This window comes from Panthera leo, chromosome B1 (assembly GCF_018350215.1).
Source record: "Panthera leo isolate Ple1 chromosome B1, P.leo_Ple1_pat1.1, whole genome shotgun sequence".
Taxonomy (NCBI): domain Eukaryota; kingdom Metazoa; phylum Chordata; class Mammalia; order Carnivora; family Felidae; genus Panthera; species Panthera leo.
The window spans coordinates 172,062,897-172,081,359 of NC_056682.1; the positions used below are offsets into that span (position 1 = coordinate 172,062,897).

Sequence of the window (18,463 nt, forward strand, 5' to 3'; positions counted from 1 at the left end):
AGAACACTTCTAGCTTTAAAATTTTTTTTTTTTTTTAGTTTAGAGAGATAGTGAAGGAGGGGGCGAGAGGGGGGGAGAGAGAGAGACAGAGACAGAGAGACAGACAGAGAGAGGGAGAGACTTAAGCAGTCTCAGAGCCCAACACAGAGCTCTATCCCACAATCTTGGGATTGTGACCTGAGCTGAAATCAAGAGTCAGATGCTCAACCGACTAAACTACTCAGGAGCCCTCCATATATTTTTTAAAACATCCATGTGTAATTACATTTTTATTCAGAAATTATGAAAATATTTAAAAAATTATGTCTGTGTTTGGGTATAGTACATTCTGGATCTATAGCTTGAAGACATTTGTTTTATTGAAGGCTAAATTCATAGAAGTGGAATTACTGGGTCCAATTAATGGGTATACATATGTAAGGATTTGGTACATATTGCAAAACCGTCTTCTATAGATTTTAAACAACTTACTACCATTGCTTGTTATGTATGTGAAAGTCCCATTTCCTTACACCCTTTGCTAACAGTCTTTTTAATGTGATAATCTTAGAAATTTTTGATCTCACTAAATTTCAAGTTAACCTGTTAGCTGTAAATATTTATGAGATTGCTGGAGAAAGGGTTAAACTAGGGATTGCAAGTATCTACAATACCATTGTTTCCCTTTCTGGGGCTATACCAAAGAGCAGTGATTGATCTTGTCTGAAGTGAGTTCTTAAAGACAAATACAACATTTTAGATAGTGAGGAAGTTCTTGAGTAATTAGGGAAGAACTGTAACAGAAGAACAGTGATTGACATGGTCCATTTAATTCTGGGATTTTCTGTTATGCTGCTTATTAGCATGGCTGGGTGTAGTGGAAATGGAATGTTACTGCTTTTGGCCTTTTTAAAGTGGGGAAAGGGGAATCTAGTAGAGGACTATCATTTTGCAGAGACAGTGTAATTTTGTTCTTTCTTCATTAAGGTAATCCCTCGTGCCCAGAAATACAGCTGTTGAACTTAAAGTGAAAATTTCACCAAGTGAAAATTATAAAATTTAATAAGCTCTCAGATGAGGTTAGAAGTCTTATATACACTTATATATACATATTATAAAAACAATATGTTTTTAATTTTGCACTTACTCTCTAAGGGAGATGTATTGGTTGTCTACACTTTGTAGGTTCCAGTGTTGTGGTTATTTTTATTAAATTAAAGCCAGGGTATCAGCAGTGTTGGTCTTGTTTTGAATCTTCTTTTAAGGGCACTTTGCATAATTTGCATAATATTTTTTGACTGCTAAGTAGAATAGTTTGTTGAATGCCACTGGTATGGTTATGCTACAGCTTAACTGAGTCTAGGGGGTTAAAATAAACCAGCTATAAATTGTAAAATATTATTATTATTATTTTTAATGTTTATTTTTGAGACAGAGAGAGAGACAGAACTTGAGCCAGGGAGAGGCAGAGAGAGAGAGGGAGACACAGGATCTGAAGCAGGCTCCAGGCTCTGAGCTGTCAGCACAGAGCCCAATGCGGGGCTTGAACTCATGAACCGTGAGATCATCACCTGAGCCGAAGTTGGACACTTAACCAACTGAGCCATCCAGGCACCCCTAAATTATAAAATATTATTTGGGTTTCTGTAATATAACAATTCATTACGTTGTTATCTTAGAGAAAAAGAAAAGAGTTTCAAATTACATTCTTAGTGGTTATCAGGACTATTATGGGTGATTATCGTGGCTGTTGTACTTTAGTGGAATGGTGATAATGACACCTCTCCTTTGCAAAACCATCTGAATCAGACACCTTTTCCCACATCTGGCAGTGGCAGACAAGGTCCGATTGTCAGGTGGGGAGAACAGATATGTGAGTGACTGAACCTGGTCAGCTGGCTGACTCTTGTTAACAATGGTTAAACTGAAATCTAAGTATATAAAGCCTTGGATGTGCTTAGAAAGGTTTACAAATGAAAATTTTAAGCTTGAAGGTAGATTGACTACAGTTGAGGATAAATAAAACAAGTATGCTTTAATTAAAATCTTTTGCTTGCAGGTTAAAACCTGCTTATCGTGAAAAACGTAGGTTATTGTAAGCAAAATGCAATTTGTTAAGCTATTGTCTCTCTCTGAATGCAGGAATGAACCTTAACACTTTAGTGTAAATATGTCAGTTTAGCAAACTGATCAAGGGTAAGATTGGCCCCCATCTTGATCAAGTGCCCACTCCTGGTCCAGTTGTTGGTGGCGAGGAGTATGGAGCCATTTTATAAATTTATTCATGATTATACAGGCCCTTGGAGGGTAGTGTGAAATGTAAATTCTTTGGAAATTTGTAGTGAACAATTCATTTGTAGAGAATTTGCTTTAAGTGGTGGGTTACTTTTTTTTTTTTTTTTTTTTTTAAATGTCTATATTTTGAGAGAGGGACAGAGTGTGAGTGGGGGAGGGACAGACAGACAACAGAATCTGCGGTGGGCGGCTGTGAGCTGTCAGCACAAAGCCCGATGCCAGGCTGGAACTGTGATCTGATCCAAAGTTGGACGCTTAACTGACTGAGCCACCCAGGCACCTCTGTAGTTTCATTTTAGTATAAATATAATAATTAGAAAGTAGGGCACCCGGATGGCTCAGTTGGTTAACTATCTGACTCTTGATCTCAGCTCAGCTCATGATCATGGCCCAGGTCATGGTCTCATGGTTCCTAAGATTGAGCCCCATGTTGGGCTCTGTGCCAACAGTGCAGAGCCTCTTTGGGATTCTCTCTGTCCCTCTCTGTCTCTGCCCTTCCTCTGTTTGTGGGCATGCGTGTGCTCTCTCTGTTTCTCTCTCAAAATAAATAATAAACTTTAAACAATAATTAGAAAGTAAGCCTTTAATCCTTTTTGATTTTTTTTACATATTGTGGGTACGTTCCTCTTTGAGGTGGCAACCACGTAGGAATAGCACAGTGCATGGCAAATGCTCTTGGTTGAATGAGGGAGTACTTGAGAGGAAGTGACTCACTCATATGTGGCCTTGCACATCAGACTTATAAAGTGAACTCTCCCACCCACACAGTGACCTGGTCTTCATAATTGCCTTTTAGATTTTTCTATTGGATTTCTTTTGTTATTGGTAATGGCCAATGAAAAGAGCTTTTTATCTTGTGAATCACTGAACCAAAAAAAAAAACCCCACGTCTTTTAGGCCTTTCTGAGGTACATTGTTGTATCTAAGCATTTTAGAAAGATTAGAAAGCTTAGAAAGACTTTTAAACTAGATGTTTAATGAGAACTTTTTAAAAGAAAGATAAAACATAACCAAAAATATTTAAAGTCTTATATGAATGGCTAGATATTGCTAGACAGTCCACCTTCAGTATAGAGCTAGACTCTGACGACTTCTTATTACCTCTGCAAATAACACTAGTTCAAGGCATCACCATTTCTTCTGGAACAACCGTAGCTTCCAAAATGGTCTTCCTGCATTTGTTTTTTCCGCTTGATGGTGTGTTCTCCAAAGGATAAGACTTAAGTTGGATCACTCACTACTCTGCTGAAAATTCTCCAGTGGATTCTCATTCTGAAATAGAACCTAACATTCTTTCCATGATCCCACATGATTTGACCCCTCCCTCTCTCACTGAAACTCTAGTGATGTATCCCCTTCATTATGCTGCAGTCATAGTGACCTTCAAGCTCACTCACTTTAAGCCTTTTGCTCTTGAGTTTTCATTGCCTGAGGTATCTTCATTTCCAGACTCTGTTTGAATGTTGCCTATCAAAGAGGCTTTGCCTGATGACCATATCTGAAAGAGCACCCCCCTCATTGCTCTTGAATTGTTTCATCCTGTTTTACTTTTTCTTTATAGCAATTATAATTTGACAGCATATGTTTACTTGTATATCTGTTTCCTCTTCTAGACTCCAAGCTCCATGAAGGCAGGGATTTTGTCTTTTTAATTCACTGTATAAATACAGTGAATATTTTATTCACTGTAGGTGTCCTCAGTGCCAGCACATAATGGATACTCTGTAAATATTTGTTGAAAACACGAGTAAATAAATCTATTTGTGTCCTCTGGGGTGGTAACTGGTGGAAATGGTTTAATACATATTTGGCAGTGGTAAATGTAAGGATGACTGTTGAATTTAGGAGATAGGAAGAAACAAATCATTAGCCTTCCATAGCTCTAGAGTAGTTTTTATAAAGCTGGTGGAAGTGGTTGCTTTATATAATTAGAATCAATGTTTTATTAAGTAATGTTTGGTTATGTTCCATTTAAGATGAAGAAGATGACTTTGTGTGTAAGAAGGCAGCCTCTAAATCAAAAGAGAATGGAAGATCTACAAATAGTTATCTTGGAGCATCGAATAAGAAAAAGAATGAAGAAAACACTAAGACCAAGAATAAGCCTTTATCACCAATAAAACTTACCCCCACATCAGTGCTTGATTATTTTGGAACCGGAAGTGTCCAACGATCAGATAAGAAGATGGTAGCAAGCAAAAGAAAAGAGGTGAGTGTTCTGCATTCAAGCAAGAATATTCAGGATTTGTACCCATTTATTGTTACTAATAAAAGAAATTTGGATGTTGTAAGTTGATCAGCATATTTTCTTAATGAAAATAATTTTCCTGTGATTATGGATAAAACATACTGCCATCATTTTAGAGGATAAGGAAGTTCGCATATTACACATTTATTTTTTTGTATATGAAAGTGGGAAAAGATCATTTAAATCATAGGAATACATTGAAATGCTTAGAATTTAAATACTCAGAATGCAAACTTGGGGCATTTGGGTGGCTCAATTGGTTAAGCTTCCAACTCTGGATCTTGGCTCAGGTCATAATCTCATGCTTCGTGAAATCGAGCCCTGCATTGGGATTCTCTCTCTCTGTCTCTCTCTCTGTGCCCCTTCCCTGCTTAGTCTCTCTCTCTCTCTCTCTCTCTCTCTCTCTCTCTCTCAAGAGTAAATAAATAAACATTAAAAAAAGAGAGAGAGAGAATGCAAACTCACTTTGCCTTTGACTTTCAGCCAGACAAAATTGGACAGTTAAGTTTGTTCCCAAGTGAGGTCGTAAGTATATAACTTATAAACAGAGCTTACCTATGTTATACTTTTGATCTTTCTACTTTGGCTGATGTTGGAATCATTTTCTTCTGAACATTTAGGAAACAAATACACATAAATTACAGTGAAGATAGTCTCCTGAGTTAAAGCCTGCCAAATGATGTGTGTTTGTTGATTGCATTAGTGCCTCTGTAGGACAAATGTAACCAGTCACACATACTGGTTTGCCAATGTTCTGGACTATTTCTGAAGCCAAGATGTTAGTCTGCAGGTTTTGGGGGTTACTTCTTTTGAACATTACAGTAGAATTAAGTGAGAACCATCTGTTTGTAGGATATTTGCTCATTAGGAAATTGCATGTGGTCAGGGAGTAGCTATGAACATAATCTTCTGGCTGGTGTGCATTGAGACTATTTTATAACTGATAAATTTATTGCTCATTGGTGTATTTAATTAGCTACAGTCGAGAAAAAGTACTTTATTTTTAACTTAAGGTTTATCTGATCTTGCTTGATTATCTTTGAAATATAGCCTTCACAAAATGTGGATGATTCCAGATTAAATGATGAAGCCATCGCCAAGCAATTGCAACTTGATGAGGATGCAGAGGTATTGACATTTTGTTTAGGTATCATTAACAACTTGATGTTGTGCCTTGCTGTTTAGTGTACTCAGGCCAAATGATCAGGATTGTTCTAGTTTAATTTTGAATTGACTCTCATTGTAAGAGTTATGTGTAAAATAAGTTAAAATCTAATATATAAAAATATAAATTTATTTTAAAAATTTTTTAAAAAGTGTATTTTTATTTTTGAGAGAGAGACAGAGAGAGTGAATAGGGGAAGGGCAGAGAGAGGGAGAGAGAGTATCCCAAGCAGGTCCCACACTGTCAGCCCAGAGCCTGATGGGGGGGCTCCAACTCACAAACTGCAAGATCATGACCTGAGCGGAAACCAAGAGTCAGATGCTTAACCAACTGAGCCACCCAAGCACCCCTAAAATTCTAAATTTGTGTAAAAGATAAATGATGAGAGTAGGGGATAATTATTTAAAGATTTATTATTAGATTTCTTTGAGTGGAAGCCTCCTTTAGTATAGTTAAAATAATTTGGTCATATCTTTTTCCTTTTCACTATGGGCAATTTCATCCACTCTTGTGGCTAAAAGTACTATGTATATGCTGATGACCCCTAAATCTGTTCCAGTTCAGAGGGCTCTTGTGAGCTGTAAACTTTTTATATTCATTCAACAAGTATTTATTGAGCTCGTACCGAGTGCATGGCACAGTTCTAAGTGTTAAGGATACTGCAGTTAAAAAAAAAAAATGTCCTATCATTATAACTGCTGTGAAGAAAAGTAAAAGGATAGGTAGTTTTGGGGTGATCAGTGGGATTATGGTGTTCTATTTAAATAGAGGGGTTAGGAAGGCCCCTCTGAGGAAGTGACATTGGGGAACAAAATGAAGTGATAATGGTGAGGCATGGGACTGACTACCTGGGGGAAGATTTCTAAACAGAGAAAAGCAAGTAGTTTTCTTGAGGTGGAAACATTTGAGTTTGATGCATTTGGAAATCCTGTAAGTCATGACAAGTCTTTGGAACCTACCAAAAGAAATGGTAAGGATTTTGGATTTTAGTCTCTGTGAGATTAGAAGCCATTGGAGTGTTGAATACAGAAGTGACATGATTTGATGGATCTTAAAAGAAAATTATTTTGGCTGCTGGGAGGCTAATAAACCATGGTGGAGCAAGAATAAAAGATTAGTTTGGAGACTCTTATGGTTGAGTAGGTGGGAGAAGTTGGCTTGTACCAGGGGTAGTGAGAAGTGGTCATGAAATCTTTATGTGCTTTGAAGGTGCAACCTTTCAGTTGTTGCTGACAGATTGCATGTAAGGTGTGGGGGAAAGAGAAGATGCAAAGAGGATTCCCTTGTTTTTTGGCTTGAGTACCTGGATGAATGGTGATATTTATTAAGATGAACACTGGTACAGAGAAATAAAGAATTTTGTTTTGGACGTGTTAAATTTGAGATGCCTAATAGGCTTCCACATGGAAATGCAGAGTAGGCGTTTGGATAGAAGAATCTGGAGATCAGGGGAAAGGTCTAAACTGAAGATGTATACTTGGATCATTAGCATTTGAATGGTGTTTGAAACCAGTGTAACCAGATAAGATCATGGGTAGAGAATGTAAACAGAAAAGAAGTCTCAGGTTTGAACTCTAGGGTACTGTTAAAATTTAGAGGTCAGGAAGAGAAGGAGGATGATCTAAACAAAGGGGATTTAAGAAAGTGAAGTAGGAAAATCAAGAAAGCTTGTTATTTTCTGGAAGCTAAACAAAGAAAATATTTCAAAGGAGAGTGTTCATCTCTCTCAAAGGCTCCAGACCTTGATACCTAATGCCTGAACCCCCTTCCTGTTTATTAGCTTAAGTGTCATTTTATTATACTCTCTTAACTACATTAGAAACCCCTCCTATATACTGTGTTGCACCCCATTGTAGCTACTAATAACATTTATTATAATTGTTATTTATGTGCCTTCTTATTGTAGGCTCTAAGCCCATACACCAGGGCTGTTTAGTTTCATTCTGCTTTTGTGACATCAGTGTTCATTTTAGTGCTTGGCATAGAAAAAGCTCTTGTTAAATATTGTTGTGAGAGAACAGTATTTCAGTTTTCTGAAATATATCTGATCACATTTTATTAATTTGGCAGTTACACAGAGTTTGTGTTTTCAAAATCTTTTCCATCTTATTTGATTACATTGAATTACATAGACTGTAAGCAGATAATCCCGATGACTGAAGGTAGCACAAATGGTTTCATTAAAACTGTGAAGTAATTTTTAGGTATATGGCTTCTTGTCTCAAATACTGGAGGCCTACCCCATCCTTTCCAAACTGGCTTTGGTACTTTGTATCACAGTGCCCCTGGTTTCCCATTGCTGTCACATTCTTTTAGAACCTTACTTGGGTAATTTACTTGTCTGTGCGTGAGCTGGGGAGGGGGAGAAGGAGAGAGAATCTTAAGCAGGCTCCACTCCTAGCACGGAGCCTGACATGGGGCTCCACGTGGGGTTCTGTCTCACCACTGCGGGATCATGCCCTTAGCTGAAATCGAGAGTCAGATGCTTAAATGACTGAGTCACCCAGTTGCCCCCCCCCGCCCCCCCCGCTGATGAATTTCTAATGGGAGTATTTTCATTTCTTCTGTTCTGGCTTCTCAAATCCTCTTTACTAGAAGCATACTATAGAGTGTGAAATTTGGGGAAAATGGTAGAGTTCAACCAGAAATGCCTGCAACTGGAGGTTTAGAATTTGAAGTACTTTTCTATGATGAAGATTTTTCATATTGTTTTTAGCAATTAAATGTTTAGTTCAGTTATAGTAAGTAAATATTTGGTAACAGAACGTATTGATGTGCATCTGTCTGGCTTGCTTACAGTTCTGTGTAGCTTGAATTAGTTCATTTTATAAACAAAAGGCTTGGTTACTGTGTTCTCATCAGGCTTCTGCCAATTTCAAAGCCTTTTCTTTTGGATTGAGTAGATTTGGAGGTTCCATCCTTTGAATGATACAAGGAGGCTTTTGTTTGATATTACATTAAACTATTTTATTGTTAAGCTGGGGCGTAAAACCAGTTAGTTTATAAATGAGAAATATAGGGGCACCTGGATGGCTCAAGTCAGTTAAGTGTCCAACTCTTGATTTTGGCTTAGGTCATGGTCTCGTGGTCATGGGATCGGGCTCCATGCTGGGTGTGGAGCCTGCTTGGAATTCTCTCTCCCCCTCTCCTCTGCCCCTCCTCTACTCACACTGTCTCTCAAAAAACAAAAATAAATAAAAATAAAAAATTATAAATGAGAAATGTATTCCATTGCTACACATTCTTTTCTGGAAGAGTTCCATTTTTCTGCAAATGAAAATACTGGAAATAACAACAAGGCAAGTAGAGTATCTTTATTCTACATGCTGTCTATTACTTTAGCATGTTAGGATGATGAAATAAATTTTCAAAAGTCAGAAGAGATACATCTGAATTAGTAATTGAAAATTGAAGTTTGATGATTATAAGTGATAGTTACACTTGTATATAATAGTATTGTATACAAAGAAAATACATAATTTTCTTTATTTTTTAGATTCACTTTTTTGTTTGTGCCCTCCAGTCTATTGTTTTTCTGTATGGATGAGATTGTTTTCAGAGCTGTTAGTAGAATTCAGAGTAAATAAAAATAAGAGACCTGCGGGTGTCTGGGTGGCTCATTTGATTAAGCGTCTGACTCTTTCGGTTCAGGTCATGATCGAACAGTTCATGAGTTCCAGCCCCGTGTTGGGCTCCATGCTGTCATTGCGGAGCTGCTTGGGATTCTGTCTCTCTCCCTCTCTCTCTGGCCCTGTTCCGCTTTTACACTCTCTCTCTCTCTCTCTCTCTCTCTCACTCTCACTCTCTCACTCTCTCACTCTCTCACTCTCTCACTCTCTCACTCTCAAAATAAATAAACTTAAAAAAAAAATGGAATAAGAGATCTGTAAGTGTTGTATTTAAAAAAACCATAGACTTTCAACTTTGTGAGACTTTAAAAATATGCTCAATTTGTCTATTTTATCTGCAAAACTAGAAATAAGTATTCTGAAATCTAATTTGGCTTAACGAAACAAATCTGTGATACTGAATATTAAGTGGAAAAATATTGTAATTTCTGGAAAGTGTTTTTTCCACTTTGAAGTATCATGTATGAAACATTTAAAAACTTTCATTTACAGAAAGAAAAAAGCAACTCATTGTGTTGACACTTTTTACAGCTGGAGCGACAGCTGCACGAAGATGAAGAGTTTGCCAGAACGTTAGCCATGTTGGATGAAGAACCAAAGACCAAAAAGGTGGTGTGTGAGCCAGCTTTTGTTTGCACTCTGAATATACACTGCAGATCAGTGGTCCCTTTCATACCTGTGTATTCGAGGCTCTGGACATACAACCAACCATGAGTAACTTCTAGAAATAAGCTAAATTATTTTAATTTATAAGAATATTTTGAGGAAGCTCATTGAGAAACATATTCTTGCTCAAGGAAGGTTGATTGAGCCAAAGCCAACCAGAACCGTTCTTCACAAAATAATGAATTAAAACTTTTACTTACAGTCTCTCTCACAGATGGATTCTTATGTACTTGTTCAGAGAATAGCACTTACAGATGTTGCTAAGGAACTTAAGTTTAATAACTCAAATGTTAACTACTGTCTTTTTGGGAGCACAATTTTACTATTTCTAATTAGCTAATTTTAAGATCTGTATTAGTCCTAGTCTCAGATAATAATGAGTATATTTTTGGGAATATTTAAAAGCATCAGTGTTTTTTTTTTAAGCACTTGCTCTCCAAAAAATTAGCCTTGTTTCCATTGAATCATATTCTGTTAATATTGTCAGTATCAATGTTTGACTATTTTAAAAGATTTTAACAGCAGGCAGGTATAAAATAATACGAAATGGAGGGGAGTTTGTCATTTAAAAAACCTTACTCCACCTTAAAGCATTCAAATTATAATTATTAAAAAAAATATTGCATTATGTATCCTAGTTTGTAACCTCTTTGTAAAATGGAATTTTGAGGGAGCAGTGGAGAGAGTGGATTTTATTTTTTCTTTTGGGAAAGCGCTGTCTTCTTTTGAGCTCTGGATTGTTTCTTTAATTTAGTCTTTTGGGTTTAGATTTTAGTTTTTAGTTACCTAACACAAACAAATTGAGAATTGAGGTGAAAGAAGCAGAAGCAAGTCTTCGATTCTTACAAGTTGGGATCAACTGTGATAATTTTTTTATAGATACATTTTTTATAACCTTTCATCAGTTTCCTCATGTGTAAAATTAAACATAAGAAAAAAATGCATCATTTTTCCTAGAGATTTTGGGGATGAAGGAATGGAAATTTATTGTATTATCTTCTTGGAAGTTGGCCCTTAATCTTACAATCAAAACTTAATTAACTTTGGTCAATTTTCATAACATATTTTGTGGTAGTAGTTTTCCTGTTATTTGTCACATTTGACACTTTAAATTTTCTTAGGCTCGAAAGGACCCAGAAGAAAGAGAAACATTGTCATCTGTCCAAGCCAATTTAAGTAAAGCAGAAAAACATAAATCTCCTCATAAAGGTAATATTAGCAGGAAAAAGTAAGCTGGAACATTTATCTTTACAGAAGAAAATTCATGATAATCTGTTTAAACGTTCTATTCAATAATTGCCTTGTATTGTTAGGTAGACATTATTTCATAGGACTATTGAAGCATGTTCTTAGATACTTTAAAGCTATATTTGGATATTAGCTGGTATTAAATGTCTATTCTATGATTGTTGTAAAAGATGTATTTCAGTTCTTAGTCTCACATTAATGTTAATTTCCAAGTGTAGTGCAACATGTGGAGTTCAGTATCTGAGGGCAAAGAACTAGATGTTTCAAGCTGATAATCTGTCTGCTAGTATAGATGGTCTTAATCCTATAAGTAAATTCATTCATATAGTACCTTTTAGTCTTGAAATCACAGGGTTTGGGGCTTTCAGACTATGTTACAAACACAGAATTTTCATGTGACATTTCTACTCTGAAATTCTGTGTAAATTTCAGATCATTGAAGTTTATCTGTGGAATAAAGGGCATGTCCTTCGATGTAGTTTAACCATATCATTTGAAGTAGAGTCATTTATATTTAAAAGGACAGACAGACCCTTTAATTTGAATTGTTTATATAAAAATGTACAAATGTTAAACTTTTAAGAATAAATACTCTGTATAAAGAACTAAATTCTTAATGTAAATGTTATGAAATCACCATATGACATTGTGTGCTAATATTATTGAGTTGAAAAATGAAAAAAAATCCTGATTTGGGTGTCATTTTTCCAAAAACAAAAGTCATAATCTTTGCTTTCTTTCTAGCAAAAACAGAACAATTTTCAGATGACAGAAAGAACTGTAGTCCTAAGAAGCAAAGTAAATGTGAAAGTTTGAAAGGATCTCAGCAACATTTGAAGTCCTCACCTCACAAAATAGGGGAAACTTCTCCAAAAGCCAGTTCCAAGTTGGCCCTTTTGAAAAAAAGAGAGAGTTCTTATAAAGAAACAGAGCCTATGGCTTCAAAAAGAAAAGAAAATGCCATTGAATTGAAAGGACAGACAAAAACTCCTAAGAAATCCAAAAGTTCTCCAGCTAAAAAAGAGGTAGAAATTTTCTAAAAGTATATCTTTTGGGGGCTATGTGTTGGTCTGGGTTTGACTGTTTTCAAGTCTTATTTTTAGCTTTTTAAGTCATTATAATATGTTTAAGATATCTTACTTAGATGCTATTGCAGAATATAGCTTATTAATACAGCTGAATTAGCCAATATTGAGTGTTAAAGTGTATTAGATATTACACTAATACATATGGTATCTCAGGTAATCTTCACAACAACCCTAATTACTTTTATTATTCAGTTTTTAATGATGAGGAAACAGGCTGATGAAAGAATTAAGTAACTTTTCCAGGATCATTCAACTAGTAAGCACCAGAGCCAGCTTTAAACTCAGGTCCTCTGAGGCAAAACAAAAACAAAAACAAAACCAGTATAACAACATAGTGGCTCTCAGAAAGGACTCTGGAGCCATTTTCAGATCATACAGCTCTGCCATTGAGCAGATGTGTCACCTTGGTCTGGTTATTTCCTCTCTCTCTTCTTTCTTTCCTCATTTGTAAAATAGGGATAATAATAGTACCTGACTTAATATATAAAACCACTTGGAACCGTGCTTAGTACATAAGTGCTGTTTTTGCTATTATTATTAAAATAATTGGGATTTGCCCTGAGTGTACTCCTTTTTGCTCTTGTATAACAGTGTTGAGATAGTGAATTCATTTGCAAAGGCAAAAAAACAATGAAATAATGCAAAATGGTTTTCAAAAATTGTCTTTTGTTTTCATATATATTTGAGAATTGAATGGTTTCTTAGAATCTGTAATTTGGAACCACCTTAGATTCATAATGAGAAACCACTATTCCTTCAAGCCTCTTAGGTACTTAGAATTAAAAGCAGAATATTGTCTATTTTAACTGCTCATCACCATTATTTTTTAGTGTAGAACAGTGAAATGGTGATTTCTAGATGCTTTTGTTTGTGGTCAGTGCTTGTAAATATGCTTAAGGGAGCAATTAACATTTTGGTCTCTGATTTTTCTTTACTAAACTTAAGTACTTATCTGGTGGATGAATGTTTTTCTTCAGGCATACTAAACATGTTCATTTTATAGAGATTGGTCTATTTTTATTAAAGGAGAAGAAATCTTTAAATGTTATTGCTACTCTTCACCTTACTTTTCAAAGTTGGAATAGAAATGACTCAGAAATTTTATGTTAGCAGCTTTGGGAATATCAGAGTTTAATAAATTCAGTCTACCTTGGTCAGATAATTTCAACTTCATAAATGAGTGTGCTTCACAGTTACTTTATAAAGTTGTGTATAATTCAGAATTGGCGTTTTTCGTAGAATTAATGTTATAAATGAATAATTTTCCCATTTTGGTGTGCATTGGACTCTCCTGTGAAGCTTGTTAAAAATATGGTTTGGTGGTCTGGGCAAGTGTATTTTAATAAGCTCCTAAGATGGATATGAATGCACACCAGTTTTTAAGAACCGCTGTTAAAAAGTAGGGTTAGAGTCTAGGACCAGCCTCTAATGGCTTACTTAACTTAGAACCAAAGCAACTTATTTTATTGATTAAAATCATTTATTTGCATAGAGATAATATTTGGTCTATTCTCAAAGGGATTTGAGATGTCTTTTAGTTAAAAAAATGTAAAATAGGAAGTGGAAAAAGCATGAAACCATTTTTGCAGTGGTTCTCAAGTCAGAATTATCTAGGATGTTTTTCCCCCCAAATACACATGCCCCAGCCATACCCCAAGCCAAACTTGGAGTATATCTAGGGATATATAGTTTGAAAAGTTTCCCTAGGATTTTCTGAGATAGACCTACAGTAAGATCTCCTGAGAGAACAGAATGGGAGAGATTAAACCTGGAAGGGAGAGTGGAGGTGTATAGAATGTGTCAAATTTTTGGAGTAAAGCTTGCCTGTTGTTTGAACCAGCTGGGTATTATGAAGCCGTCAATGCTCAGCCTGTAGTGCTCATAAACTCAGAGGTATAGGACCATTTAGGCTGTTTTAGGGGTGTGCAAAGCTATAGGATAAACATGGGATATCTTCTTGTGTGATGAAGTGTACTTGGGGAAAAATTAATTTTTATATTAAAATATGCATGGCTATATGATGGAAAAGAACTCGAAACTCATGTGAATTTTTGAAATAAAGTCCACCTTTTTTTGTTTCTTTGCTTGGGGCTAGCAACTTGGCTTGTGTACCTAATCTGCACTCGTGGTATGTTCCTCTAGAGCGTCAAAAGGTTTAAGAAGAGCTGATGCAGGGATGCTTATAAGCCAGGCGTGTCTAAGTGGGGAGTACCTGTGTAGCCAAAAATGTTCATCTCGGGACCAAACACAGAAGTGACTTAATGTGTACTTATTGATACATATGTTTTTGGGTACATACTCATTTCATCTGAATGTTGCATGACTTTATTCAGTTTTTTTCCCCTCCTTCCTGAAGTCTATAAGTCCTGAAGATTCTGAAAAGAGACGCACTAATTATCAAGCTTATCGAAGCTACTTAAATCGAGAAGGTCCCAAAGCTTTGGGCTCCAAAGAAATACCAAAGGTGAGTTCTGAGAGGGCATGCCTTTCTGTCAGGGCCTCTGGCCCATGGGTCCAAGCACGTATTCAGTATTTTTACAGCAGCAGAAAACTGATAATTAAAAACAGAGGAGCGCCTGGCTGACTCAGCTGGTAGACCGTGTGACTCTTGGTCTCAGGGTTGTGGAGCTTGAGCCCCACGTTAGGTGTAGAGATTACTTAAAAAATATCTTTAAAAAAAATTAACAGAAAAGCCTTAGTCACCATCATTGTGAATTAGGTATATTTATTCACATTATGAACTACTGCTTGATACTACTTAGAAAAGTTTTCCTTTAAGTAACCCATAAACCTACAGGGGCTGAGTTTTGAGGAATATGGTACTCACAAGACTAATGTTTTTCACTGATAATATGGAGCCACCAGAAAGGGAGTGAGGGAAGCTATACCAGAAAGAGAAGGATAATCAAATGTAGTGTGAGATTTCTGAGAAGGTAGAACGGGAGGGGATTCAGATCACAAATGGGGATTAGTAGTTCCACTAATAAAGAAGAGGAGAGGGTAAACTTTCAGGGGCTGGTGGGTTGTGTAAGAGGATAGAGGAAGACGTCAACCTTGCCTCCTGCATGTGGTATGAGAAAGACTTTAAGCAAACCTCTGCTTGAGAGGACTTTAGTCAAAGTGGAGTCCTTAGGGGACTCTGTCAAGGCAAGGTGGTGGAGGGATATTGGAGTAGTGGTTGAGGATATTGGGCAGCTTGCTGGTCCCGCAGTAAGTGTTCTAGAGTGTAAGAGGTTGGTTGGGAGGCTAGAAGTGCTGAGTTTGGCTAAGTGATAGTATATTCAGAGCCACAGGACAGGTGATTGTGGTGTGGGTCAGGGGCTTACATGTGGACTTCACTAGGGTCATTTTGAATTTATTGAAAAGAATTTAAATACTTTAGTGTTCGCAAGATGATTTTAATCCTAGAATCATAGGGCTTGAAGAGACCTGGAGATGTTGTTAATCAGACCTTTTCTCTCCAAGAAGATTCATAGCTTTTTCCCCCGCCACCCTCCAAAGATTCTTCATCAGGATAGTGAAGGATTGAACTTGTATTTGGTAGTCATTGAATTTTGTTTAGCATCTTTCTTTTAGGCATGTTTTAAGTCTATGTTGATCTCGATTCTCTATTCAAAGGGTAATGAGTAACTTAGAATCGTTTACATAATTTTCATTTTGCTTGGTTGTATCATTTTATTGAACCATTACAAAAAATTTAAAAAATCTATTAACTGTAGATAGTTCCAGTTAAGACTAAATGTCTCCTCCTCCCAGTTCTCTTTGGCCAGTGTCTTTTGTATATCAAGTTATCTTTTTAATCAAGAGATCATATGATCTTGCCTTTAAGTTAATTGCAAGCTGTTAGATTTACTATTGTACAGTAAACAGGCGAGAAGGAGCTCAAACTTGTTTAACTTTTTAAGAATCCAATCTTTCTTAACAATAATAAATTCTATAGGTGGATTGCATCTAGTTGTTTACTTGAGGTTTTGCAAGTAAACTAGTGGTTTAAATATTTAGAAAACCATGAGAGTGGTATGAATGGATAATTTTAATAAGCTTTGCTAACTGTATTGGATGTATATTTTTCATGGCTTGTTTTGTAAGTTTATTAAATGCTAGCCTACATAAGAGTTTCTCAGGATTTAATTTCAGGTTCTGCTTATTTGCTGCGAATTTCCTGCAAAATTTTCATGCTGAGATTATTTATGATGTCAAATGAGAAAAATCAACTTCCTACAGTTTTGATGCCAAATATTTCTTTGGAAGGCTACCATGTAATTTCCTCTCTGCTTGAACATTTTGGTTTTTAGGGAGCTGAAAATTGCTTGGAAGGCCTTACATTTGTAATCACAGGAGTGCTGGAGTCCATTGAACGAGATGAGGCCAAGTCTTTAATTGAGCGTTACGGGGGAAAAGTAACAGGAAATGTCAGTAAGAAAACAAATTACCTTGTCATGGGTCGTGATAGTGGACAGTCCAAGAGTGATAAGGTGGGTACTGCCGTCTTCTCAACACAGGCAAATAGCCTGCTTCCATTGGCAGGCTCTCACTGTGACCATTTGTAGTAGTGCCCTTTCTACACAGAGTTAAATAAAGAAAAAAAATGTAAAAGTAATTTCATCCCTACATTATTTCTTCTCCAAGAAGTGTTCTTGGCTTCAACTTCAGGATTTTGGTTTTCCAAAGGCACAGTTCCTGTGTAGTTGATTTTCTTAGTGTAGTATTCTAGTTTAGATCTTTTTTCAAAGATAGAAGCAAATACAGTTTTCTTTTTCTTTTAGTCCTAAATATTCCTATATATGCCACTGTACACTCCATCTTAAGTTTTATTGAAAACTCTTTTTATGTTGGGGAAAATTATATTTAGCTCGAAGGAATTATACCTGTTAAGTGTGGTTTTGACAAATGGCTGCTCATTTCTTTACCTAACAAGAATCCCAGAGGTAGGTGCTTGCTGGGGATGGTCCAGCAGCTCAGTGATAGAGCTAGACTAGTTCCTTTCTCCACCTCTGTCATCCTTACTTACTGTGTTAGCTTTAGTCTTTGCGATGTTGCCATGTGTTGCAAAGAAGCTGTACCTCTAGGCATTCAAGTCCACGTTTAAGTCAGGAAAAAGGGAGCAGTGGCAAGATGTTGCCCTAACTGCGATTGGCCTTATACGAGTTTCCCCTAAACACCTCTTGTAGAATTCCCTCTAAGTCTCATTCCCCAGAGCTGTCACATGGCTATTATTAGCTTATAAGGGAGTTTGGGGAGGATGAGGACTTTTCTGATTCTTCAATCATAATTCATCACTTGGAGATGGACACATCAGAGTTTTTTAAATAGGGAAGATTGGGGGAAAAACAGACTTTGGACAAGCCCATCCTGGGAGGCCCTAGTGGCTTTGCCCTTCCTAGGTAGAAGGAAAGGTAAAACAGTCCAGAAAGGGGTAGTGCGTCACCTCTATTGCCAACCTATCACTCTTAGGGGATGTATCTGTTATTTTCTCTTTTTAATGGTACTTTTTCATGAATATGTTTTTAAAAAATATTCCAGTTTTTCTAATTTATAAATATAGTTTTTCACCTGTGAGCAGATCCTAGAATCATTTTTTCTTTAACAGAAAGTAATGGTTAGGATACAGTTTTAATGATTTGTATTTTTAATCAATAGGCAGCAGCTTTGGGGACAAATATTATTGATGAAGATGGCCTATTGAATCTGATTCGAACTATGCCAGGCAAGAAGTCCAAGTATGAAATTGCAGTTGAAGCTGAGGTTTGTATAAAATGAACTTGATTTATTTAAGTTGGTTCGTTTAACAATTTTCCTATTTCATAGAGACATTTTGTGAGTGGCTACAGGCCTGTTGCCGAAAAGATTAACTTTGCCCTCTACCACAGATGAACCTACCTTATTTCCTTCTGAGCGGGGATTCTGCTTTAGGCTGTCTTCTTTGGTGTATTTCCTTTCCTCCTTTCCCTCCCTCCCTCCCTCCCTCCCTCCCTCCCTCCCTCCCTTTGAATGTTTATTTATTTTGAGAGAGAGAGAGAGAGAGAGAGAGAGAGAGTGTCCGTGCACACCAGCATGAGCTGTGGAGGGGCGGAGAGAAGGGGAGAGAGAGAGAATCCCAAGCAGGCCCCACACTGTCAGCATGGAGCCCGATTGGGGCTTGATC

At 36.6% G+C, this 18,463-nt stretch overlaps 1 protein-coding gene across 2 annotated transcripts in view; it reads left to right on the top strand.

The window, feature by feature from the left end:
• RFC1 (replication factor C subunit 1) overlaps positions 1-18,463 on the top strand; it is an 83,309-nt gene that overhangs the window by 41,152 nt on the left and 23,694 nt on the right. For both annotated transcript variants that reach the window (XM_042936597.1, XM_042936596.1), the window contains exons 5-12: positions 4,251-4,483; positions 5,573-5,650; positions 9,848-9,925; positions 11,104-11,191; positions 11,975-12,255; positions 14,675-14,782; positions 16,614-16,793; positions 17,959-18,063. In XM_042936597.1, coding sequence (XP_042792531.1) covers positions 4,251-4,483; positions 5,573-5,650; positions 9,848-9,925; positions 11,104-11,191; positions 11,975-12,255; positions 14,675-14,782; positions 16,614-16,793; positions 17,959-18,063 — 1,151 coding nt within the window. The remainder of the gene's footprint in view (positions 1-4,250; positions 4,484-5,572; positions 5,651-9,847; positions 9,926-11,103; positions 11,192-11,974; positions 12,256-14,674; positions 14,783-16,613; positions 16,794-17,958; positions 18,064-18,463) is intronic.